At 43.6% G+C, this 27,973-nt stretch overlaps 1 protein-coding gene across 2 annotated transcripts in view; it reads left to right on the plus strand.

The window, feature by feature from the left end:
* The window catches only part of LOC138357585 (alpha-crystallin A chain-like), a 78,173-nt gene that overhangs the window by 6,878 nt on the left and 43,322 nt on the right, over nucleotides 1-27,973 (plus strand). For both annotated transcript variants that reach the window (XM_069314544.1, XM_069314543.1), the window contains exons 3-5: nucleotides 11,169-11,297; nucleotides 11,906-12,036; nucleotides 14,111-14,201. In XM_069314544.1, the coding sequence (XP_069170645.1) occupies nucleotides 11,169-11,297; nucleotides 11,906-12,036; nucleotides 14,111-14,201 (351 nt within the window). The remainder of the gene's footprint in view (nucleotides 1-11,168; nucleotides 11,298-11,905; nucleotides 12,037-14,110; nucleotides 14,202-27,973) is intronic.

Here is a 27,973-nt window from a genome sequence, read left to right on the forward strand (position 1 = left end):
GTCAAGCATAAGACTAAACTGGAAAAGGTTCAAAGGTTTGCCACCAGACTAGTACCTGAGCTGAGAGGTATGAGCTACGAGGAGAGACTACGGGAATTAATCCTCACTTCGTTGGAAGACAGAAGAGTTAGGGGGACATGATCACCACATTGAAGATTCTCAAGGGAATCGACAGGGTAGAAAAAGACAGGCTATTTAACACAAGGGGCACACGCACTAGGGGACACAGGTGGAAACTGAATGCCCAAATGAGCCATAGAGACGTTAGAAAGAATTTTTTCAGTGTCAGAGTAGTAGACAAATGGAATGCATTAGGAAGTGATGTGGTGGAGGCTGACTCCATACACAGCTTCAAGTGTAGATATTATAGAGCCCAGTAGGCTCAGGAACCTTTCATTAGTTGATTGATGGTTGAGAGGCGGGACCAAAGAGCCAGAGCTCAACCTCCGCAAGCACAGTTAGGTAAGTGCAATTAGGTAAGTACACACACACACACACACACACACACAGGGACGGCGGTCAGGGAGCAAGTGTAGGACAGCGGTCCGCGAATTACTTCAATATTCTCGGGATATTTACGTACCAGTGAGCCCAAAACATAGTTTTTGGTCGTATGAAGGGTACAGCAACGCAGTGATAACGCAACATAGTGAATTCTTATAACGTTTGATAAGAAAAAAATTTGAAAAAGAACGAGATTGTGGCAAGACGGTGGCACCAGAGGCCTGAGAATGGAAGAGCTTGGACCACCACGTGGGAGGACCTCTGGCGGGGACGTCAACAATTAAGGCGGACATCGCTTCATAAATCACCTAATTGTGCTGTGGGATGCTTACTTGGAGGTGAGTGCCTCTCAAAGTCAGTCATACAAGGTGTACAGTGTTTTTTATATAGTAATTAGCTTTGAACATAAGTTAATTAAAATACGAAAAAGTAGCTCAAGAGCCTCAGCTTGGTACTAGTTTCTCACACCTGTGTGTTACATTACACCACCACTGACTGGACCTACCCCCCCTCCTCCTCACCATAATACGCCAGTGTAAACACACACACACACACACACACACGCACGCACAAACCAGCCTACCGCCAACCTCACCCCTCACCCCAGGGACTTGACCTTCCATCCCTCACCCCCCTGATTGTCCTCCTTCCTCTTCCCCTCCCCCCCCCCCCGTTCTGCCTATTTCCCTTTCTTCCTCAATCTTCCTCACTCCCTTTCACTCCCCTTCACTCCCCCCTCTCCCTTTTACTCCCTCTCTCCCTCTCCCTCCATCCATCCACCAGTTAACCCAACCCCCCACCGTGCCACCCCCCACAATAAACACAAACACACACACACACACTCACACACTCTCGCACACACACACACACACGCACAAACACACACACACACACACACACACACACACACACACACACACACACACACACACACACACACACACACACACACACACACACACACACACACAAGGGACCGGGACAAGAATGAGAGGAGGGGATGAACCAGCCTTGCTAGATCTGATATTTACCCTAAATGAGTCGGATATAAGGGAAGTTAAGTTGGAAGCCCCCTTGGGAATGAGTGATCACAGTGTATTGAGCTTTGAGTACCTGGTTGAGCTGGGAATTATCACCCCCAAAAAAGAACTGGGAACCAAAGGGCTGGCGTACCGAAAGGGAAACTATGAGGAAATGAATAAATTCCTATGGGATATACATTGGGACACAGAACTCGGAACCAAGTCCGTACAAGACATGATGGGACTATGTCACCCAAAAATGTCAGGAGGCTGTTAGCAGGTTTGTCCCAGCCCGACAGGAAAAAACAGAGAAGCAAAGGAAGAATCCGTGGTATAATAAGGAATGTATGAAAGCAAAGGAGCAAAACAAAAGGGCATGGAGGAACTTCCGTAATAACAGAACACCAGAAAGTAGAGAGAGATACCAGAGAACCAGGAACGAGTATGTCAGTGTGAGAAGAGCAGCTGAGAAAAGGTATGAAAATGATATAGCTAATAAAGCCAAGACCGAACCCACATCAGGAGGAAGACAACAGTGAAGGAACAGGTGATGAAACTTAGGGTGGGCGAGCAAAGGTACACAGAGAACGACAAAGAGGTGTGTGAAGAACTCAACAAAAGGTTCCAGGAGGTCTTTACAATAGAACAGGGAGATGTCACGGCGCTAGAAGAGGTGGCAGCAAACCAGGTGACCTTGGATAGGTTCGAAATTACAAGAGATGAGGTCAAGAAGCACCTATTGGAGCTGGATGTGAGAAAAGCTGTTGGGCCGGGCGGAATATCGCCATGGGTATTGAAAGAGTGTTCAGGAGCACTTTGCTTGCCACTCTCCATAGTGTAAAGTAGGTCACTGGAAACGGGGGACCTACCAGAAATATGGAAGACTGCTAATGTAGTACCAATATACAAAAAGGGTGACAGACAAGAGGCACTGAACTACAGGCCAGTGTCCTTAACTTGTATACCATGCAAGGTGATGGAGAAGATTGTGAGAAAAATCCTAGTAACACATCTGGAGAGAAGAGACTTCGTGACAACACATCAACATGGGTTCAGGGAGGGTAAATCTTGCCTTACAGGCTTGATAGAATTCTACGACCAGGTGACAAAGATTAAGCAAGAAAGAGAAGGATGGGCGGACTGCATTTTTTGGACTGTCGGAAAACCTTTGACACAGTACCCAATAAAAGGTTGATGCATAAGCTGGAGAAACAGGCAGGAGTAACTGGTAGGGCGCTCCAGTGGATAAGGGAGTACCTAAGCAATAGGAAGCAGAGAGTTACAGTGAGGGGTGAGACCTCAGAATGGCGTGAAGTCACTAGTGGAGTCCCACAGGGCGCTGTACTTGGACCTATCCTGTTTTTGATATACGTAAATAATCTCCCAGAGGGTATAGACTCATTCCTCTCAATGTTTGCTGACGACGCCAAAATTATGAGAAGGATTTAGACAGAGGAGGACAGCTTGAGGCTTCAAGAAGACCTGGACAAGCTGCAGGAATGGTCGAACAAATGGCTGTTAGAGTTTAACCCAAGCAAATGTAATGTAATGAAGATAGGTGTAGGGAACAGGAGGCCAGATACAAGGTATCATTTGGGAGAGGAAATTCTTCAGGAGTCAGAGAAAGAAAAAACTTGAGGGTTGATATCACGCCAGACCTGTCTCCTGCAGCACATATCAAGAGGATAACATCAGTGGCATATGCCAGGCTGGCCAACATACGAACGGCATTCAGAAGCTTGTGTAAAGAATCATTCAGAACTTTGTATACCACATATGTCAGGCCAATCCTGGAGTATGCAGCCCCAGCATGGAGTCCATATCTAGTCAAGGATAAGACTAAACTGGAAAAGGTTCAAAGGTGTGCCACCAGACTAGTGTCCGAGCTGAGAGGTATGAGCTACGAGGAGAGACTACAGGGATTAAACCTCACTTCGCTGGAAGACAGAAGAGTTAGGGGGGGCATGATCACCATATTCAAGATTCTGAAGGGAATTGATGGGGTAGATAAAGACAGGCTATTTAACACAAGGGGCACACGCACAAGCGGACACAGGTGGAAACTGAGTGCCCAAATGAGCCACTGAGATATTAGAAAGAACTTTTTTTAGTGTTAGAGTGGTTGACAAATGGAATGCATTAGGAAGTGATGTGGTGGAGGCTGACTCCATACACAGTTTCAAGTGTAAATATGATAGAGCCCAATAGGCTCAGGAATCTGTACACCTGTTGATTGCCGGTTGAGAGGCGGGGACCAAAGAGTCAGAGCTCAACCCCTGAAAATACAACTAGGTAACTAGGTGAGTACAGACACACCATGTTCCATCTGCCCCTCTTCTCCCAATCCCCTCTATCCTCCTCTCCCTTAACCTCTCAACCTCTAACTGACTCCTAACCTTATGCAACCTCCCATCCCCTCTATGCCTATAAGACCCTCCCTAATCTTCAGACCCAGTATACCCTTCCTATTCCAGACTTACCTACCCAGGCCCTACCCCAGACCTTCCTATAGGTACCTTCCTAGATGTCCAGCCCCCATTCGCCCCCCAAGCACAGCTCCCGACCTCTTTCACCCCCTCCCGATACCCCTCGGATCCCACCAGACAAGCCATGGATCCACCTAGGCACCCCCCAAATCCCCAAATTCACCCCCAGTCACCCCACAGATCCCCTCAGACCCCCAGAGAAAGGGCGAACTCTGGTATCAGAGTTTCCATGAAGAATCTGAAGGTTTGGTACACCAATGCTGATGAGATATCTAATAAAGCAGAAGATATAGAAGAAAGAGTGATTGGGCCAGATCCTGAATGAATTGCAATTGTGGAAACTAATATAAATGACATGATCTCGGATGCAATCTTTCCTGAGGGCTACCAGGTTATAAGAAAAGTGAGGACACAGAGACAGGGAGAGGGAGTGGCACTCCTAATAAAGCGGAAATGTAAGTTTGAAGACCTAGGAAATCGGGTTACCAATGAGAGCACAAGCATCATACATGTATCTCTGACAGAAGATGGGAGGAAGATTGTGATCATGGTAATCTACAATCCCCCTCCAAACAGTAGAAGACCCAGGCAGGAGTATGATGACAAGAACAAGGCATGCATAGATGAACTGCAGAGGGCAGCAACACTAGCCCACAGTATGAGAGCGAAGCTGCTGGTTATGGGGGACCTAAATCATGGAGAGATAAATTGGGAATCAAGGAATTCCCATGGAGGGGACTGAAGCGTGGGGAGCAAAGTTAGTAGATGTTATAGACAGGAATTTCCTAACACAACATGTGAAGGAAGACAGAAGGGAAAGAGAAGGGGATGCGCCGAGCCTTTTAGACCTGATTTTCACCCAGAACGTAGAAGACATCGAGAATTTGGAGCATGAAATACATCTAGGGGCCAACGACCATTGTGTCTTAGTCTTTGACTACATGATGGAATTCAAACTTGTGACCATGGGACAAGAGGTCTGGGAAGGAGAGTTGACTACAGGAAAGGGGACTATAGGAGGATAAGGGACTATCTGGGAGAAGTGCAGTGGGAGGAAGAAATTAAAGGAAAACTGTTCAAGATATGATGGACCTAGTCACACGGAAATGCCAGGAGGCCGAATAGAGATTTATACCAACAGTAAAGGCAAAAAGCAGGAGGGATTATAATAACCCATGGTTTAATAGATAGTGTCAGGAAGCAAAATGGCCAGCAGGCGGGAGTGGAGGAAGTACAGAAGACAAAGGACAGAGGACAACAGGATCAGCTGCAACAGAGCTAGGAACGATTATATTAACATAAGACGAACATCGGACAGGGACTATGAGAACAATATTGCGATCAAAGCGAAAAAGCAACCTAAGTTACTACACAGCCATATAAGAAGAAAAATGTCGGTGAACGACCAAGTGACAAGACTAAGGAAAACAGAGGGGCATATACTGAAAGTGACAAGGAAATCTGCGAGGCACTGAATGCCAGTTTCCATGGAGTATTCACTACTGAGCCTGAGCAGCTCCCATTGTTAGAAGAGATTACCCTAGATGAAAAACTATCAGATATAGAGGTGACAGCAAAGGAAGTAATGAAACAGCTGACAACACTGGATGCAACTAAAGCAGTTGGACCAGACAAAGTATCACCGTGGATACTAAAAGAAGCAGTGCAGGCCCTCAGAGTGCTTCTGGCAAGGATCTTTAATAAATCACTTATGACGGGAGAATTGCCCAATGGCTGGAAGAGGGCAAATGTGGTACCGATTTTCAAGAAAGGCGTAAGGGAGGAGGCACTTAACTATAGACCTTTATCATTGACAAGCATCCCCTGTAAAATACTAGAAAGAAGAATTAGGCTACGACTGATTGCACACCTGGAGAACGTTTTGTTTGTGAACGAACATCAACATGGGTTCTGGAAAGGGAAATCGTGCCTAACAAACCTTTTGGAATTCTATGATAAAATATTGAGTATAAGACAGGACAGGGAACGTTGGGCAGACTGCATATTTCTGGACTGCCAAAAAGCCTTTCATTCTCGATGTCTTCCACGTTCTGGGTGAAAATCAGGTCTAATAAGCTCGGTGCATCTCCTCCTCCTTCCCTTGTGTCCTCCTTCACATGTGCTAGGAAAATTCTGTCTATAACATCTACTAACTTTGCTCCCCACGTTTCGTCCCCTCCATGGGGATTCCTTGATTCCCAATTTATCTCTCCATGATTTAGGTCCCCCATAACCAGCAGCTTCACTCTCATTCTGTGAGCGAATGTTGCTGCCTTCTGCAGTTCATCTGTTCATGCCTTGTTGTTGTCATCATACTCCTGCCTGGGTCTTCTACTGTTTGGTGGGGGACTGTAGATTACCAAGATCACAATCTTCCTCCCATCTGCTGTCAGAGTTCCATGTATGGAGCTTGTGCTCTCATTGGTACCCCGATTTCCCAGGTCTTCAAAATTCCATTTCTGCTTTATTAGGAGTGCCACTCCCCCTCCCTGTCTCTGTGTCCTCTTTTCTTATCACTTGATAGCCCGCTGGAAAGATTACATCCGAGATCATGCCGTTAATTTAATTCTTACTATTGCAACTATGTCAGGATCTGCCTCACTAACACTTTCTTCTATCTCTTCTGCTTTATTAGATATCTCATCAGCATTGGTGTACTAAACCTTGAGATTCTTCATGGAAACTCTGGTACCAGAGTTCGCCCTTTCTCTGGGGGTCTGGAGGGATCTGGGGGGGGGGGAAGTCTGAGGGGGATGAATGCGGGGATCCGGGGGGTGTCTGGGAGGATCAGGGGGAAGGGGTGTCTGAGGGGGATGAATGGGGGCTGGGGGGATCTCGCGTGGTGTCTGGGTGGGGAATGGGGTCTGGAGGGGTCCTTGGGGGTGAATGGGGTTGGGCATCTAGGAAGGTAGGTAGGAAGGTCTGGGATAGGGCTTGGGTAGGTAGGTCTGGAGAAGGAAGGGCATACTGGGTTTGAAGATTAGGGAGGATCCATGGGGGCATAGGGGGGTTGAGAGGTACCGAGAGGTCGAGAGTCAGATAGAGGTTGAAAAGTTGGGGGGGGGGGAGAAGGATAGAGGGGGTGGGGGAAGAGGTTAGGATGGAACATGGATAGTGAGAGTGGGAGGGAGGTTGTATTAATCAGGGGGAACTCAGGGGAAGGTGTGGGCATTGGGGCAGAAAGGGGAAGAAGTAAATGGAGGAAGAGGTGGGGGGGTCCCCCCGTCCCCCACGGGGGGTCCATGTGACCCCCTAGCAAGGGTAGAGGGTCACATGGAAGAAGAGGAGCTGAGGAGTGGTGAAGACATTTGCCCTCTTCCAGCAATTGGGCAGTTCTCCCAACATAAGTGATTCATTAAAAATCCTTGCCAGAGGCACGCTGAGGGCCTGCGCGGCCTCTTTTAGTATCCACAGTGATACTATGTCTGGTCCAACCGCTTCAGTTGCATCCAGTGTTGTCAACTGATTCATTACCTCCTCTGCTGTCACCTCTATATCTGGCAGTCTTTCATCTAGGGGTAATCTCTTCTAACAATGGGAGCTGCTCAGGCTCGGTTGTGAACACTCCATGAAAACTGGCATTCAGTGCCTCGCAGATTCCCTTGTCATTTCTGTATATGCCCCCTCTATTTTCCTTAGTCTTGTCACTTAATCGTTCACCGACATTTTTCTTCTTGTATCACTGACACGCATCTCCTGCACTTAAAACAATAATTAGGCTAAGACTTGTTGCACACCTAGTGAACATTAGTTTTGTAAGCAAACACAAACATGGGTTCAGGGTAGAAAAATCATGGCTAACAAACCTTCTGGAATTGCATGATAAAATAACAAGAATAAGGCAGGACAGGGAAGGATGGGCTGACTGCATTTTCTGAACTACCAAAAAATCTTTGATGCAGTATCGCACAGGAGACTGCTATTCAAATTTGAGAGGCAGGCTGTAGTAAGCAGAAAGGCCCTAGCAGGATTAAGGAATTACCTAACAGGAAGGAACGAGAGAGTAACGGTAGAGGGCGAGAAGTCTGACTGGCGAACAGTAACGAGTGGAGTACCTCAAGGATCGGTGCTGGGATCAGTTATATTTTTAATATACATAAATGACATGTTTACAGATGTAGAGTCCTATATGTCAATGTCACTGCCTGCGTGAGACCAGTCTTGGAGTTTGCCACCCCCATCATGGAGACCCCAACCTAAAGCAACATATACGGAAACGGGAAAAGGTTCAGAAATTTGCGACGAGGCTCGTCCCAGAGTTACGAGGGATGAGTTATGAAGAGCGCCTGTACAAAATGAACCTGACGACTCAAAAAAAAGAAGGAATATGGGGGGGGGGGGGTGTGATATGATAAGAACATATAAAATACTCGGAAGGATTGACAGAGTGGAAATAGACAAAATGTTCACGCTGAGTATTAGCAGAATAAGGGAACATCGGTGGAAACTGGAAACTCAGATGTGTCACAGAGATATTTGGAAGTTTTCTTTTAGCGAGAGTAGTGGATTACGATGGTTCTCCTCGATTACTAACAATTCCGGTTCCCAGATTAGCAGGATTACAGAAAGGACACATGACCATATTTCCGTAGAAGACTTTACCGCAGGTACATCTGCTGTCGGGATTAGGGGTGACCTGGTCAGGCGGTCAAGAAGAATAAGAGAACAGGACCCAGGTTAACAGCCTCATTAGACGTTGAGATGTAAGTCTCGTCCTAATCACTCACTCAGACCTTGATAAAACACTCAGAAGAGTGCGAAAGACTTGGCATAAGTTCAATACATAAATTTCACATATACACAACTGTGGGTTTTTACCCAAAAAAATATTTTGGCCAGTCCTCGTGGTGTAGTTGTAAAACATTCACCCGGCGCTTTGGCCTGGGTTCGTATCCTGGCCGGGGAAGATTGACTGGGCACCAATCCTCTGTTCACCCAGCAGTGAATGAGTACCTGATTGTTAAACGATTTTGTGGGTAGTATTTCGGGGAAAATTAGGCATAAGGACATGCCCGTAACGCTGTGTGTGCTTGTGGCTTTAAAAGAATGTAAGAACTCTTGAATATAAATAAACAAAAAATAATAATAATTAATTGTGTCGGGGGACTGACGGCCAGTGTACATTATGAATGGTCCCCTTGTATATGTCAGAAACACCCATTAAAACTAACAATAACACCACACTAATGTTCACTAACACCTCCACCTATGGAGAGTCACCCTCTAATGATGTAAACTATGGAGAGAGGGGCTCTCCGTCATATTGTTTGGGGAATGGGCTCAGAACCGGCCCATTATCATGAGTACACACCCCACGGAGCCGATATTACTTACCCCTCTCTCTCCTTGCTTTGGGATGATCTTCTTCTAGTTCCTCTTCATGATATTATGTCTGCTGTCGACCGACCTGCAATTGTTTCTCTCTCCCTCCTTTTAGAAATTCTCATCAGGACAAGTGCAAAACAAGTTGTCTACAGACAAGCATTTATTACAACAATACAAAGAGTGAAATATATCAGCATAGTATCATCAGGTCCAACTATCTAGCACCACATCACACCTATATAGTATTAATGCTCCAACAAATAAACTACGCTATCCTGCTGTTTAATCTTTACTAGCAACCCCCGGCCTTCTCACCGTCTGGGCTAGGCAACTTGCATATAAATTAACTCAAACAAGATAAATATTAGCGTATCACCTTACACTGTAAGGTGATATATATGAACACAACTAATAACATATGAATTCATGCACTCCCTCAAACAATAATGGTGTCCATATACCTCTGTATTACGTCCTGAGGCCCACAAACAGGACTATCCATCAACGGGTCCTCAAATTAGGTAGGTACTCCTGCACTCTTCTCAATATTACTGCTGCTTTCGTTGTTACGTCGAACAACGACGAAACACGTCCTCCAAGTACCACTGCTACATGAAGTTCCACCATATATATGAAGTTCCTCTGTCATAATTACATATTCTCGTATCAAACTCAAATAATATTTATATACAGAATAGATTCCACCGCACATTGCCCTATCCCCTGCCCCGACTGTACTGAAATGCGTACTCCCCCACAATGGACGAGTCCACAGGGGGCTCCCACCCCTCAGTCGTACACTGCACTCGTCTGCGAGAGCATATGTCGCTTCCGCCTCCGTAATAGCAAATCATCTCAAACTCATTACATCCTCTCATTATTTTCACCAACTCTCTAACCTACATTCAATAACCTCCTATAAGATCACTGGGCACACGATCAAACTATAACAAGCTATACATGACAGAATATTGTGTTCTTGCCGCAAAAGGATGTCGTGTCGACGCCTGTCAAACGACGCACAAATATGGCGCCCAACCTGTCGTCCACAAATTTCTCTGGGACATGATACTATCGGCTTCTTCTCGTCCTGTCTTGAGCATGAGAAGTGACGTAACAGGTGCCACACAGGAACACCTGCCCAATTATCCCCTTAAAGGATTTACACACACAATCGGGTCCACGAAGGCACGACCACCCAATAGACTTCAGGTCGCCCATATATAGTTACCACCATAACAAAGATACGTTACACGCCATCCTCCAACAGCTTCCTCACACGTTGTTCGTGTAGTTCCTCACCAATTCTTCACCATGAGCTACAAACTTCCTTCTTCGTTAGGAGGCAACTACGTACGTCTGTCTCCGTCGAATCTCACGACTCAAGTGAGGCTCTCTGCTTTCCTTCTCTTCAATCACAATTACTGACGTTGTTTAGTTTAATTCATTTACCTGGGTCCTATATCTGGTCAGGTGCACAATAACTCTCACAAATGCAGGACTACCTCATTAGGCTACCTGGAGGTTCATAACAACATATACTGTAAGGGTTATATAGAGGTCCCCTCCCCCCCCCCCCCCCCACCCAAAAACAAATTATCGGCCCTCCCCAGGATGCATCCCCATAACATGCTGACTAACTCTTGGGTACTATTTTATTGCTAAGTAAAAAGGATAGGAAACGCACCCAACCATTTCCGTCCCTCCCAGGATTTGAATCGAGAATTCCTGAGTGTGGGTGGAAATGAAACCCGACTGTACGAACTCTTTATCTCGATAATTATCTTACCAATTACCATCTCACTGAACGCATGGCTGTGGGCACGTCCAGCACTTCGGGTCAGTGATGGCCGAGGAGGACGTGTCGTCACCCACCGCCTCCCTCTACACCCGCTGTCGCCGCCCGCCCCGCGAGCGCTCCGGGATCTCCTCCCTTAGTCAACACACCGACAAGTTTACCGTGAGTATCCTATACCGTTTTCTCCGGTATGAGCTGGCTACTTGAAGACTCTGTAGAAGCGGATTGTGCGTAGCATGTGACTCCCGTACAGTAGTTGTGGTGTGTAGTATGTAGCTCACGTCCAGAAGATGTGTTGTGTAGTATGTGGCTCACGTCTAGTAATTGTGGTCTGTAGTATGTGGCTCACGTCCAGTAGTTGTGTAGTATGTGGCTCACGTCCAGTAGTCCTGTGAAGTATGTAGCTCCCATCCAGTAGTCGTTGTATGTTGTATGTGGCTCACGTCCAGTAGTTCTGTATAGTATGTGGCACAAGTCCAGCAGTTGTGCAGTATGTGGCTCAATCCAATAATCACAGTCTGTCCAGCAGTTAGGCTCGTCTAGGCGACGCCCACCCTAATGGAAGCATTCATCAACATTGGCTGCAAAATCAAATATTTTCTCAAATATAAATTAATATTACATAATAGAATTTTGTCTGTAGTTAGGTGACGTATGCATTTAAAGAGATGCGATTCGGAAGCAGAGGGCGTCAGTGAACTACTGTTCGAGAATTATTTGAACATCATCAGTCGTGAGTCGTGTTCAAAGCGTTTTTGTCTTGACAACAGATGTCGCTGGACGTTCAGCAGTTCAAGCCGGAGGAGCTGAAGGTTCGTGTGGTTGAAGGCGTCGTGGAGGTGGAGGGTAAACACGAAGAGAGGCAAGACGAACATGGATCCATCTCCAGGCACTTCGTCAGGTGAGTGGGATACCCGGATCCATCTCCAGGTCCTTCGTCAGGTGAGTGGGATACCCGGATACATCTCCAGGTCCTTCGTCAGGTGAGTGGGATACCCGGATACATCTCCAGGTCCTTCGTCAGGTGAGTGGGATACCCGGATACATCTCCAGGTCCTTCGTCAGGTGAGTGGGATACCCGGATCCATCTCCAGGTCCTTCGTCAGGTGAGTGGGATACCCGGATACATCTCCAGGTCCTTCGTCAGATGAGTGGGATACCTGGATACATCTTCAGGTTCCTCGTGTGTGATCCACCCTCACAGGCTCTAGCCCCACGATGGGCGCCAGATGTGAAGGAACTGGTTATAATGAGATGTGGATTCGAATATTTGCCTTCGACAAACAAAGGAATACAATCCGGAGGTGTGACCAAGACGCCAAGGTCTAGGTATTCCAGGTGGAGATGGAGGCCAGGAAGGTCTTTTACTTCACCACACGCAATACCAGACCTTACACACTTAGGTCCTTTGCTCTGCAACTTGCTTGCAAGCAAATCTCACAGGAAGCGGACAGGTCCTCACACCGAATCTTATATTCAGTGATTGAGGCTCTGGGCTGGATCCCGAGCCAACTCAAATTAATGACAATGTCAACTAGCAATTTAGATGAATAATGGGGGCAGTACTTCAAAATGAGAAATGACGTCAAAGGGATGTGTAACAAAATAAATGAATTTATTCAACAATTTAGTTACTAGTACACAGTGACTCACATTCGTTATGTACTCAAGAGCCTGTCACCTTAACAACTGTCAAAACACCTCCCTGCAGCTTCGAGGCTGCGAGGGGCTTCACAGCTCACAGCAAATACACAGTTTCAAATGTAGATATGATAGAGCCCAGTAGGCTCAGGAATCTGTACATCAGTTGATTGACAGTTGAGAGGCGGGGCCAAAGAGCCAGAGCTCAACACATATAGTTGAGAGGCGGGACCAAAGAGCCAGAGCTCAACCCCCGTAAGCACAATTAGATAACTACACACACACAAACACACTCACGCACATTAAGTATTTGTTTCTAATTTAAATTAGAAACATTAAAACGTAATTTGTATGTTTGCTTAAAATTTCTACGATTTAATTGACTGAAATCAACGTATTTTATATGGTAAAAAGACGACTTTATATTAATAGTTACAATGTCACCTTTCTGCTTCCAAATATAAACGTCAAAAAACTTGTATTTACTTGGTTGTCACTGTGAGTGTTGCATGTGTTGCAGGGCGATGTATAAAGACACTGTGAGTGTTGCATGTGTTGCAGGGCGATGTATAAAGACACTGTGAGTGTTGCAAGGCGATGTATAAAGACACTGTGAGTGTTGCATGTGTTGCAGGGCGATGTATATAGTCACTGTGGGTGTTGCATGTGTTGCAGGGCGATGTATATAGTCACTGTGGGTGTTGCATGTGTTGCAGGGCGATGTATATAGTCACTGTGGGTGTTGCATGTGTTGCAGGGCGATGTATAAAGACACTGTGGGTGTTGCATGTGTTGCAGGGCGGTGTATAAAGACACTGTGAGTGTTGCATGTGTTGCAGGGCGATGTATAAAGACACTGTGAGTGTTGCATGTGTTGCAGGGCGATGTATAATACTGCAGGGCGATGAATATAGACACAGTGGGGTGTTGCATGTGTTGCAGCGTGATGTATAAAGACACTGTGGGTGTTGCATGTGTTGCAGGGTGATGTATAAAGACACTGTGGGTGTTGCATGTGTTGCAGGGCGATGTATAATACTGCAGGGCGATGCATATAGACACAGTGGGGTGTTGCATGTGTTGCATCAATGTGGGTGTTGCAGGGCAATGTATAAAATCAATGTGGGTGTTGCAGGGCAATGTATATAATCAATGTGGGTGTTGCAGGGCAATGTATATAATCAATGTGGGTGTTGCAGGGTAATGTATATAATCAATGTGGGTGTTGCAGGGCAATGTATATAATCAACGTGGGTGTTGCAGGACAATGTACATAGGTATCATGAGTTTTTCCCGATGTTGAAATGCGTTAAACCGAGTGTTTCTACTTACAGGAAGTACACGCTGCCTGAGAACGTCCTGGTCGACATGGTGGCGTCCTCCCTCTCTCCTGATGGTGTTCTCACCATCGAGGCCCCGAAAAAGGTTCCTGGTTATAGTGCATGGTTGTTCCCTTATTGTAGACAACTTCTGGCTATAGTGCATGGTTGTTCCCTTATTGTAGACAACTTCTGGCTATAGTGCATGGTTGTTCCCTTGTTGTAGACAACTTCTGGCTATAGTGCATGGTTGTTCCCTTATTGTAGACAACTTCTGGCTATAGTGCTTGGTTGGTTCCCTTATTGTAGACAACTTCTGGCTATAATGCATGGTTGTTCCCTTATTGTAGACAACTTCTGGCTATAGTGCATGGTTGTTCCCTTATTGTAGACAACATCTGGCTATAGTGCATGGTTGTTCCCTTATTGTAGACAACTTCTGGCTATAGTGTATGGTTGTTCCCTTATTGTAGACAACTTCTGGCTATAGTGCATGGTTGTTCCCTTATTGTAGACAACTTCTGGCTATAGTGCTTGGTTGGTTCCCTTATTGTAGACAACTTCTGGCTATAATGCATGGTTGTTCCCTTATTGTAGACAACTTCTGGCTATAGTGCATGGTTGTTCCCTTATTGTAGACAACATCTGGCTATAGTGCATGGTTGTTCCCTTATTGTAGACAACTTCTGGCTATAGTGTATGGTTGTTCCCTTATTGTAGACAACTTCTGGCTATAGTGCATGGTTGTTCCCTTATTGTAGACAACTTCTGGCTATAGTGCATGGTTGTTCCCTTATTGTAGACAACTTCTGGCTATAGTGCATGGTTGTTCCCTTATTGTAGACAACTTCTGGCTATAGTGCATGGTTGTTCCCTTATTGTAGACAACTTCTGGCTATGGTGCATGGTTGTTCCCTTATTGTAGGCAACTTCTGGCTATAGTGCATGGTTGTTCCCTTATTGTAGACAACTTCTGGCTATAGTGCATGGTTGTTCCCTTATTGTAGACAACTTCTGGCTATAGTGCATGGTTGTTCCCTTATTGTAGACAACTTCTGGCTATAGTGCATGGTTGTTCCCTTATTGTAGACAACTTCTGGCTATAGTGCATGGTTGTTCCCTTATTGTAGACAACTTCTGGCTATAGTGCATGGTTGTTCCCTTATTGTAGACTACTTCTGGCTATAGTGCATGGTTGTTCCCTTATCGTAGACAACTTCTGGCTATAGTGCATGGTTGTTCCCTTATTGTAGACAACTTCTGGCTATAGTGCAAGGGTGTTCCCTTATTGTAGACAACTTCTGGCTATAGTGCATGGTTGTTCCCTTATTGTAGACAACTTCTGGCTATGGTGCATGGTTGTTCCCTTATTGTAGACAACTTCTGGCTATAGTGCATGGTTGTTCCCTTATTGTAGACTACTTCTGGCTATAGTGCATGGTTGTTCCCTTATTGTAGACAACTTCTGGCTATAGTGCATGGTTGTTCCCTTATTGTAGACTACAACTGGCTATAGTGCTTGGTTGGTTCCCTTATTGTAGACAACTTCTGGCTATAGTGCATGGTTGTTCCCTTATTGTAGACTACTTCTGGTCATAGTGCATGGTTGTTCCCTTATTGTAGACAACTTCTGGCTATAGTGCATGGTTGTTCCCTTATTGTAGACAACTTCTGGCTATAGTGCATGGTTGTTCCCTTATTGTAGACAACTTCTGGCTATAGTGCATGGTTGTTCCCTTATTGTAGACAACTTCTGGCTATAGTGCTTGGTTGGTTCCCTTATTGTAGACAACTTCTGGCTATAATGCATGGTTGTTCCCTTATTGTAGACAACTTCTGGCTAGAGTGCATGGTTGTTCCCTTATTGTAGACAACTTCTGGCTATAGTGCATGGTTGTTCCCTTATTGTAGACAACTTCTGGCTATAGTGTTTGGTTGTTCCCTTATTATAGACAACTTCTGGCTATAGTGCATGGTTGTTTCCTTATTGTAGACAACTTCTGGCTATAGTGCATGGTTGTTCCCTTATTGTAGACAACTTCTGGCTATAGTGCATGGTTGTTCCCTTATTGTAGACAACTTCTGGCTATGGTGCATGGTTGTTCCCTTATTGTAGGCAACTTCTGGCTACAGTGCATGGTTGTTCCCTTATTGTAGACAACTTCTGGCTATAGTGCTTGGTTGGTTCCCTTATTGTAGACAACTTCTGGCTATAATGCATGGTTGTTCCCTTATTGTAGACAACTTCTGGCTATAGTGCATGGTTGTTCCCTTATTATAGACAACTTCTGGCTATAGTGCATGGTTGTTCCCTTATTGTAGACAACTTCTGGCTATAGTGTATGGTTGTTCCCTTATTGTAGACAACTTCTGGCTATAGTGCATGGTTGTTCCCTTATTGTAGACAACTTCTGGCTATAGTGCATGGTTGTTCCCTTATTGTAGACAACTTCTGGCTATAGTGCATGGTTGTTCCCTTATTGTAGACAACTTCTGGCTATAGTGCATGGTTGTTCCCTTATTGTAGACAACTTCTGGCTATAGTGCATGGTTGTTCCCTTATTGTAGGCAACTTCTTGCTATAGTGCATGGTTGTTCCCTTATTGTAGACAACTTCTGGTTATAGTGTATGGTTGTTCCCTAATTGTAGACAACTTCTGGCTATAGTGCAAGGTTGTTCCCTTATTGTAGACAACTTCTGGCTATAGTGCATGGTTGTTCCCTTATTGTAGACTACTTCTGGCTATAGTGCATGGTTGTTCCCTTAATGTAGACAACTTCTGGCTATAGTGCATGGTTGTTCCCTTATTGTAGACAACTTCTGGCTATAGTGCAAGGGTGTTCCCTTATTGTAGACAACTTCTGGCTATAGTGCATGGTTGTTCCCTTATTGTAGACAACTTCTGGCTATGGTGCATGGTTGTTCCCTTATTGTAGACAACTTCTGGCTATAGTGCATGGTTGTTCCCTTATTGTAGACAACTTCTGGCTATAGTGCATGGTTGTTCCCTTATTGTAGACAACTTCTGGCTATAGTGCTTGGTTGGTTCCCTTATTGTAGACAACTTCTGGCTATAGTGCATGGTTGTTCCCTTATTGTAGACAACTTCTGGCTATAGTGCATGGTTGTTCCCTTATTGTAGACAACTTCTGGCTATAGTGCATGGTTGTTCCCTTATTGTAGACAACTTCTGGCTATAGTGTATGGTTGTTCCCTTATTGTAGACAACTTCTGGCTATAGTGCATGGTTGTTCCCTTATTGTAGACAACTTCTGGCTATAGTGCATGGTTGTTCCCTTATTGTAGACAACTTCTGGCTATAGTGCATGGTTGTTCCCTTATTGTAGACAACTTCTGGCTATAGTGCATGGTTGTTCCCTTATTGTAGACAACTTCTGGCTATAGTGCATGGTTGTTCCCTTATTGTAGACAACTTCTGGCTATAGTGCATGGTTGTTCCCTTATTGTAGACAACTTCTGGCTATGGTGCATGGTTGTTCCCTTATTGTAGGCAACTTCTGGCTATAGTGCATGGTTGTTCCCTTATTTTAGACAACTTCTGGCTATGGTGCATGGTTGTTCCCTTATTGTAGACAACTTCTGGCTATAGTGCATGGTTAATCCCTTATTGTAGACAACTTCTGGCTATAGTGCATGGTTGTTCCCTTATTGTAGACAACTTCTGGCTATAGTGCATGGTTGTTCCCTTATTGTAGACAACTTCTGGCTATAGTGCATGGTTGTTCCCTTATTGTAGACTACTTCTGGCTATAGTGCATGGTTGTTCCCTTATCGTAGACAACTTCTGGCTATAGTGCATGGTTGTTCCCTTATTGTAGACAACTTCTGGCTATAGTGCAAGGGTGTTCCCTTATTGTAGACAACTTCTGGCTATAGTGCATGGTTGTTCCCTTATTGTAGACAACTTCTGGCTATAGTGCATGGTTGTTCCCTTATTGTAGACTACTCTTGGCTATAGTGCATGGTTGTTCCCTTATTGTAGACAACTTCTGGCTATAGTGCATGGTTGTTCCCTTATTGTAGACTACATCTGGCTATAGTGCTTGGTTGGTTCCCTTATTGTAGACAACTTCTGGCTATAGTGCATGATTGTTCCCTTATTGTAGACTACTTCTGGTCATAGTGCATGGTTGTTCCCTTATTGTAGACAACTTCTGGCTATAGTGCATGGTTGTTCCCTTATTGTAGACAACTTCTGGCTATAGTGCATGGTTGTTCCCTTATTGTAAACAACTTCTGGCTATAGTGCATGGTTGTTCCCTTATTGTAGACACTTCTGGCTATAGTGCTTGGTTGGTTCCCTTATTGTAGACAACTTCTGGCTATAATGCATGGTTGTTCCCTTATTGTAGACAACTTCTGGCTATAGTGCATGGTTGTTCCCTTATTGTAGACAACTTCTGGCTATAGTGCATGGTTGTTCCCTTATTGTAGACAACTTCTGGCTATAGTGTATGGTTGTTCCCTTATTGTAGACAACTTCTGGCTATAGTGCATGGTTGTTTCCTTATTGTAGACAACTTCTGGCTATAGTGCATGGTTGTTCCCTTATTGTAGACAACTTCTGGCTATAGTGCATGGTTGTTACCTTATTGTAGACAACTTCTGGCTATAGTGCATGGTTGTTCTCTTATTGTAGACAACTTCTGGCTATGGTGCATGGTTGTTCCCTTATTGTAGGCAACTTCTGGCTATAGTGCATGGTTGTTCCCTTATTGTAGACAACTTCTGGCTATAGTGCTTGGTTGGTTCCCTTATTGTAGACAACTTCTGGCTATAATGCATGGTTGTTCCCTTATTGTAGACAACTTCTGGCTATAGTGCATGGTTGTTCTCTTATTATAGACAACTTCTGGCTATAGTGCATGGTTGTTCCCTTATTGTAGACAACTTCTGGCTATAGTGTATGGTTGTTCCCTTATTGTAGACAACTTCTGGCTATAGTGCATGGTTGTTCCCTTATTGTAGACAACTTCTGGCTATAGTGCATGGTTGTTCCCTTATTGTAGACAACTTATGGCTATAGTGCAAGGGTGTTCCCTTATTGTAGACAACTTCTGGCTATAGTGCATGGTTGTTCCCTTATTGTAGACAACTTCTGGCTATGGTGCATGGTTGTTCCCTTATTGTAGACAACTTCTGGCTATAGTGCATGGTTGTTCCCTTATTGTAGACAACTTCTGGCTATAGTGCATGGTTGTTCCCTTATTGTAGACAACTTCTGGCTATAGTGCTTGGTTGGTTCCCTTATTGTAGACAACTTCTGGCTATAGTGCATGGTTGTTCCCTTATTGTAGACAACTTCTGGCTATAGTGCATGGTTGTTCCCTTATTGTAGACAACTTCTGGCTATAGTGCATGGTTGTTCCCTTATTGTAGACAACTTCTGGCTATAGTGTATGGTTGTTCCCTTATTGTAGACAACTTCTTGCTATAGTGCATGGTTGTTCCCTTATTGTAGACAACTTCTGGCTATAGTGCATGGTTGTTCCCTTATTGTAGACAACTTCTGGCTATAGTGCATGGTTGTTCCCTTATTGTAGACAACTTCTGGCTATAGTGCATGGTTGTTCCCTTATTGTAGACAACTTCTGGCTATAGTGCATGGTTGTTCCCTTATTGTAGACAACTTCTGGCTATAGTGCATGGTTGTTCCCTTATTGTAGACAACTTCTGGCTATGGTGCATGGTTGTTCCCTTATTGTAGGCAACTTCTGGCTATAGTGCATGGTTGTTCCCTTATTTTAGACAACTTCTGGCTATGGTGCATGGTTGTTCCCTTATTGTAGACAACTTCTGGCTATAGTGCATGGTTAATCCCTTATTGTAGACAACTTCTGGCTATAGTGCATGGTTGTTCCCTTATTGTAGACAACTTCTGGCTATAGTGCATGGTTGTTCCCTTATTGTAGACAACTTCTGGCTATAGTGCATGGTTGTTCCCTTATTGTAGACTACTTCTGGCTATAGTGCATGGTTGTTCCCTTATCGTAGACAACTTCTGGCTATAGTGCATGGTTGTTCCCTTATTGTAGACAACTTCTGGCTATAGTGCAAGGGTTGTTCCCTTATTGTAGACAACTTCTGGCTATAGTGCATGGTTGTTCCCTTATTGTAGACAACTTCTGGCTATAGTGCATGGTTGTTCCCTTATTGTAGACTACTCTTGGCTATAGTGCATGGTTGTTCCCTTATTGTAGACAACTTCTGGCTATAGTGCATGGTTGTTCCCTTATTGTAGACTACATCTGGCTATAGTGCTTGGTTGGTTCCCTTATTGTAGACAACTTCTGGCTATAGTGCATGATTGTTCCCTTATTGTAGACTACTTCTGGTCATAGTGCATGGTTGTTCCCTTATTGTAGACAACTTCTGGCTATAGTGCATGGTTGTTCCCTTATTGTAGACAACTTCTGGCTATAGTGCATGGTTGTTCCCTTATTGTAAACAACTTCTGGCTATAGTGCATGGTTGTTCCCTTATTGTAGACCACTTCTGGCTATAGTGCTTGGTTGGTTCCCTTATTGTAGACAACTTCTGGCTATAATGCATGGTTGTTCCCTTATTGTAGACAACTTCTGGCTATAGTGCATGGTTGTTCCCTTATTGTAGACAACTTCTGGCTATAGTGCATGGTTGTTCCCTTATTGTAGACAACTTCTGGCTATAGTGTATGGTTGTTCCCTTATTGTAGACAACTTCTGGCTATAGTGCATGGTTGTTTCCTTATTGTAGACAACTTCTGGCTATAGTGCATGGTTGTTCCCTTATTGTAGACAACTTCTGGCTATAGTGCATGGTTGTTACCTTATTGTAGACAACTTCTGGCTATAGTGCATGGTTGTTCTCTTATTGTAGACAACTTCTGGCTATGGTGCATGGTTGTTCCCTTATTGTAGGCAACTTCTGGCTATAGTGCATGGTTGTTCCCTTATTGTAGACAACTTCTGGCTATAGTGCTTGGTTGGTTCCCTTATTGTAGACAACTTCTGGCTATAATGCATGGTTGTTCCCTTATTGTAGACAACTTCTGGCTATAGTGCATGGTTGTTCTCTTATTATAGACAACTTCTGGCTATAGTGCATGGTTGTTCCCTTATTGTAGGTAACTTCTGGCTATAGTGTATGGTTGTTCCCTTATTGTAGACAACTTCTGGCTATAGTGCATGGTTGTTCCCTTATTGTAGATAACTTCTGGCTATAGTGCATGGTTGTTCCCTTATTGTAGACAACTTCTGGCTATAGTGCATGGTTGTTCCTTAATTGTAGATAACTTCTGGCTATAGTGCATGGTTGTTCCCTTATTGTAGACAACTTCTGGCTATGGTGCATGGTTGTTCCCTTATTGTAGGCAACTTCTGACTATAGTGCATGGTTGTTCCCTTATTGTAGACAACTTCTGGCTATAGTGCATGGTTGTTCCCTTATTGTAGACAACTTCTGGCTATAGTGCATGGTTGTTCCCTTTTTGTAGACAACTTCTGGATATAGTGCATGGTTGTTCCCTTATTGTAGACAACTTCTGGCTATAGTGCATGGTTGTTCCCTTATTGTAGACAACTTCTGGCTATAGTGCATGGTTGTTCCCTTATTGTAGACTACTTCTGGCTATAGTGCATGGTTGTTCCCTTATTGTAGACAACTTCTGGCTATAGTGCATGGTTGTTCCCTTATTGTAGACAACTTCTGGCTATAGTGCAAGGGTGTTCCCTTATTGTAGACAACTTCTGGCTATAGTGCATGGTTGTTCCCTTATTGTAGACAACTTCTGGCTATGGTGCATGGTTGTTCCCTTATTGTAGACAACTTCTGGCTATAGTGCATGGTTGTTTCCTTATTGTAGACTACTTCTGGCTATAGTGCATGGTTGTTCCCTTAATGTAGACAACTTCTGGCTATAGTGCATGGTTGTTCCCTTATTGTAGACTACATCTGGCTATAGTGCTTGGTTGGTTCCCTTTTTGTAGACAACTTCTGGCTATAGTGCATGGTTGTTCCCTTATTGTAGACTACTTCTGGTCATAGTGCATGGTTGTTCCCTTATTGTAGACAACTTCTGGTTATAGTGCATGGTTGTTCCCTTATTGTAGACAACTTCTGGCTATAGTGCATGGTTGTTCCCTTATTTTAGACAACTTCTGGCTATGGTGCATGGTTGTTCCCTTATTGTAGACAACTTCTGGCTATAGTGCATGGTTGTTCCCATATTGTAGACTACTTCTGGCTATAGTGCATGGTTGTTCCCTTATTGTAGACAACTTCTGGCTATAGTGCATGGTTGTTCCCTTATTGTAGACAACTTCTGGCTATAGTGCATGGTTGTTCCCTTATTGTAGACAACTTCTGGCTATAGTGCATAATTGTTCCCTTATTGTAGACAACTTCTGGCTATAGTGCATGGTTGTTCCCTTATTGTAGACAGCTTCTGGCTATAGTGCATGGTTGTTCCCTTATTGTAGACAACTTCTGGCTATAGTGCATGGTTGTTCCCTTATTGTAGACAACTTCTGGCTATAGTGCAAGGTTGTTCCCTTATTGTAGACTACTTCTGGCTATAGTGTATGGTTGTTCCCTTATTGTAGACAACTTCTGGCTATAGTGCATGGTTGTTCCCTTATTGTAGACTACTTCTGGTCATAGTGCATGGTTGTTCCCTTATTGTAGACAACTTCTGGTTATAGTGTATGGTTGTTCCCTTATTGTAGACAATTTCTGGCTATAGTGCATAAGTGTTCCCTTATTGTAGACAACTTCTGGCTATAGTGCATGGTTGTTCCCTTATTGTAGACAGCTTCTGGCTATAGTGCATGGTTGTTCCCTTATTGTAGACAACTTCTGGCTATAGTGCATGGTTGTTCCCTTATTGTAGACAACTTCTGGCTATAGTGCATGGTTGTTCCCTTATTGTAGACTACTTCTGGCTATAGTGTATGGTTGTTCCCTTATTGTAGACAACTTCTGGCTATAGTGCATGGTTGTTCCCTTATTGTAGACAACTTCTGGCTATAGTGCATTGTTGTTCCCTTATTGTAGACAATTTCTGGCTATAGTGCATGGTTGTTCCTTTATTGTAGACAACTTCTGGCTATAGTGCTTGGTTGTTCCCTTATTGTAGACAACTTCTGGCTATAGTACATGGTTGTTCCCTTATTGTAGACAACTTCTGGCTATAGTGCATGGTTGTTCCCTTATTGTAGACTACTTCTGGCTATAGTGCATGGTTGTTCCCTTATCGTAGACAACTTCTGGCTATAGTGCATGGTTGTTCCCTTATTGTAGACAACTTCTGGCTATAGTGCAAGGGTGTTCCCTTATTGTAGACAACTTCTGGCTATAGTGCATGGTTGTTCCCTTATTGTAGACAACTTCTGGCTATAGTGCATGGTTGTTCCCTTATTGTAGACTACTCTTGGCTATAGTGCATGGTTGTTCCCTTATTGTAGACAACTTCTGGCTATAGTGCATGGTTGTTCCCTTATTGTAGACTACATCTGGCTATAGTGCTTGGTTGGTTCCCTTATTGTAGACAACTTCTGGCTATAGTGCATGATTGTTCCCTTATTGTAGACTACTTCTGGTCATAGTGCATGGTTGTTCCCTTATTGTAGACAACTTCTGGCTATAGTGCATGGTTGTTCCCTTATTGTAGACAACTTCTGGCTATAGTGCATGGTTGTTCCCTTATTGTAAACAACTTCTGGCTATAGTGCATGGTTGTTCCCTTATTGTAGACCACTTCTGGCTATAGTGCTTGGTTGGTTCCCTTATTGTAGACAACTTCTGGCTATAATGCATGGTTGTTCCCTTATTGTAGACAACTTCTGGCTATAGTGCATGGTTGTTCCCTTATTGTAGACAACTTCTGGCTATAGTGCATGGTTGTTCCCTTATTGTAGACAACTTCTGGCTATAGTGTATGGTTGTTCCCTTATTGTAGACAACTTCTGGCTATAGTGCATGGTTGTTTCCTTATTGTAGACAACTTCTGGCTATAGTGCATGGTTGTTCCCTTATTGTAGACAACTTCTGGCTATAGTGCATGGTTGTTACCTTATTGTAGACAACTTCTGGCTATAGTGCATGGTTGTTCTCTTATTGTAGACAACTTCTGGCTATGGTGCATGGTTGTTCCCTTATTGTAGGCAACTTCTGGCTATAGTGCATGGTTGTTCCCTTATTGTAGACAACTTCTGGCTATAGTGCTTGGTTGGTTCCCTTATTGTAGACAACTTCTGGCTATAATGCATGGTTGTTCCCTTATTGTAGACAACTTCTGGCTATAGTGCATGGTTGTTCTCTTATTATAGACAACTTCTGGCTATAGTGCATGGTTGTTCCCTTATTGTAGGTAACTTCTGGCTATAGTGTATGGTTGTTCCCTTATTGTAGACAACTTCTGGCTATAGTGCATGGTTGTTCCCTTATTGTAGATAACTTCTGGCTATAGTGCATGGTTGTTCCCTTATTGTAGACAACTTCTGGCTATAGTGCATGGTTGTTCCTTAATTGTAGATAACTTCTGGCTATAGTGCATGGTTGTTCCCTTATTGTAGACAACTTCTGGCTATGGTGCATGGTTGTTCCCTTATTGTAGGCAACTTCTGACTATAGTGCATGGTTGTTCCCTTATTGTAGACAACTTCTGGCTATAGTGCATGGTTGTTCCCTTATTGTAGACAACTTCTGGCTATAGTGCATGGTTGTTCCCTTTTTGTAGACAACTTCTGGATATAGTGCATGGTTGTTCCCTTATTGTAGACAACTTCTGGCTATAGTGCATGGTTGTTCCCTTATTGTAGACAACTTCTGGCTATAGTGCATGGTTGTTCCCTTATTGTAGACTACTTCTGGCTATAGTGCATGGTTGTTCCCTTATTGTAGACAACTTCTGGCTATAGTGCATGGTTGTTCCCTTATTGTAGACAACTTCTGGCTATAGTGCAAGGGTGTTCCCTTATTGTAGACAACTTCTGGCTATAGTGCATGGTTGTTCCCTTATTGTAGACAACTTCTGGCTATGGTGCATGGTTGTTCCCTTATTGTAGACAACTTCTGGCTATAGTGCATGGTTGTTTCCTTATTGTAGACTACTTCTGGCTATAGTGCATGGTTGTTCCCTTAATGTAGACAACTTCTGGCTATAGTGCATGGTTGTTCCCTTATTGTAGACTACATCTGGCTATAGTGCTTGGTTGGTTCCCTTTTTGTAGACAACTTCTGGCTATAGTGCATGGTTGTTCCCTTATTGTAGACTACTTCTGGTCATAGTGCATGGTTGTTCCCTTATTGTAGACAACTTCTGGTTATAGTGCATGGTTGTTCCCTTATTGTAGACAACTTCTGGCTATAGTGCATGGTTGTTCCCTTATTTTAGACAACTTCTGGCTATGGTGCATGGTTGTTCCCTTATTGTAGACAACTTCTGGCTATAGTGCATGGTTGTTCCCATATTGTAGACTACTTCTGGCTATAGTGCATGGTTGTTCCCTTATTGTAGACAACTTCTGGCTATAGTGCATGGTTGTTCCCTTATTGTAGACAACTTCTGGCTATAGTGCATGGTTGTTCCCTTATTGTAGACAACTTCTGGCTATAGTGCATAATTGTTCCCTTATTGTAGACAACTTCTGGCTATAGTGCATGGTTGTTCCCTTATTGTAGACAGCTTCTGGCTATAGTGCATGGTTGTTCCCTTATTGTAGACAACTTCTGGCTATAGTGCATGGTTGTTCCCTTATTGTAGACAACTTCTGGCTATAGTGCAAGGTTGTTCCCTTATTGTAGACTACTTCTGGCTATAGTGTATGGTTGTTCCCTTATTGTAGACAACTTCTGGCTATAGTGCATGGTTGTTCCCTTATTGTAGACTACTTCTGGTCATAGTGCATGGTTGTTCCCTTATTGTAGACAACTTCTGGTTATAGTGTATGGTTGTTCCCTTATTGTAGACAATTTCTGGCTATAGTGCATAAGTGTTCCCTTATTGTAGACAACTTCTGGCTATAGTGCATGGTTGTTCCCTTATTGTAGACAGCTTCTGGCTATAGTGCATGGTTGTTCCCTTATTGTAGACAACTTCTGGCTATAGTGCATGGTTGTTCCCTTATTGTAGACAACTTCTGGCTATAGTGCATGGTTGTTCCCTTATTGTAGACTACTTCTGGCTATAGTGTATGGTTGTTCCCTTATTGTAGACAACTTCTGGCTATAGTGCATGGTTGTTCCCTTATTGTAGACAACTTCTGGCTATAGTGCATTGTTGTTCCCTTATTGTAGACAATTTCTGGCTATAGTGCATGGTTGTTCCTTTATTGTAGACAACTTCTGGCTATAGTGCTTGGTTGTTCCCTTATTGTAGACAACTTCTGGCTATAGTACATGGTTGTTCCCTTATTGTAGACAACTTCTGGCTATAGTGCATGGTTGTTCCCTTATTGTAGACTACTTTTGTACATTCCTGACTTCAGCGTTAAAGGAACATATATAGATTTATAAACCTGTAGAAACGTGAAATTGTGAACTGTTTTTCTAATTAAAGTTTAGATGTGTTTACTGTATCACACTGTTTTGTGTATCACACTAAAGGTGTTCAATATGTTTCCCGCACCACTCTGTATTATATCTCTTGGTAAACTGTTGCATAAGTTTACTTGATTATAGAAGAATTATTTAGCCGCATGACAGTGAATTTTTTTCATGTCATTTCAAAATTACAAAAGTACAAAATTTCATTTTTAAAATTACTTTTTCTATGCCGGCTGCAGTATCAAGATGTGATGCAATTATCACTAAAGACGTAGTGAATGGCAACGCGACCGTTGTTGCACACATATTTACATATATGCTATAGATAAAGATTGTGTGTGTGTATTTTTACCTATTTGTACTCACCTATTTGTGCTTGAGGGGGTTGAGCTTTGGCTCTTTGGTCCCGCCTCTCAACTGTCAATCAACTGGTGTACAGGTTCCTGAGCGTACTCGCCTCTATCATATTTACATTTGAAACTGTGTATGGAGTCAACCTCCACCACATCACAGCCTAATGCATTCCATCCGTTAACTACTCTGACACTGAAAAAATTCCTTCTAATGTTCCAGTGGCTCATATGGGTACTCAGTTTCCACCTGTGTCCCCTTGTTTGCGTACCACCAGTGTTGAATAGTTTATCCTTGTTTAACCGGTCGATTCCCCTGAGAATTTTTGTAGGTTGTGATCATGTGTACCCTTACTCTTCTGTCCTCCAGGGTCGTAAGGTGCATTTCCCGCAGCCTTTCCTCGTAACTGATGCTTCTTAGCTCTGGGACTAGTCTAGTGGGATACCTTTGGACTTTTTCCAGCTTCGTTTTGTGCTTGACAAGGTACGGGCTCCATGCTGGGGCCGCATACTCCAGGATTGGTCTTACATATGTGGTGTACAAATTCTGAATGATTCCTTACAAAGGTTCCTGAACGCTGTTCTGATTTTAGCCAGCCTCGCATATCAACCTGTCCTCTTAAAAAGAACGTCAACATTTGCCGTTTGACTCTACCGCTGTTTTTGGACGTTATTTTGTGTAAAACTACGTCTATTTTCGCTTCCATGGACTATCTCTTGTTATACAATGAAATACCACACTCTTATTATTCTATAACTCACTGACTATGCTCTGATATTTGTTCTTCAAGTAAAAATATATATATTTTTGCCTTAATTAGGCCATAATCCAGAAAATTCCAGCCTATCGATCTTTATATTTAGGAAAACATCTAATAAATTTGGAAATGAATTTTTCGTTCGCCGACAGTTGCCTGTTACTATTTAACCCTCCATGCTTTAATGTCGTTGGTCATTGTGACTTTCCCAGGATTTATATAT

The sequence above is a fragment of the Procambarus clarkii genome, chromosome 79 (genome assembly GCF_040958095.1).
Source record: "Procambarus clarkii isolate CNS0578487 chromosome 79, FALCON_Pclarkii_2.0, whole genome shotgun sequence".
Lineage (NCBI taxonomy): Eukaryota > Metazoa > Arthropoda > Malacostraca > Decapoda > Cambaridae > Procambarus > Procambarus clarkii.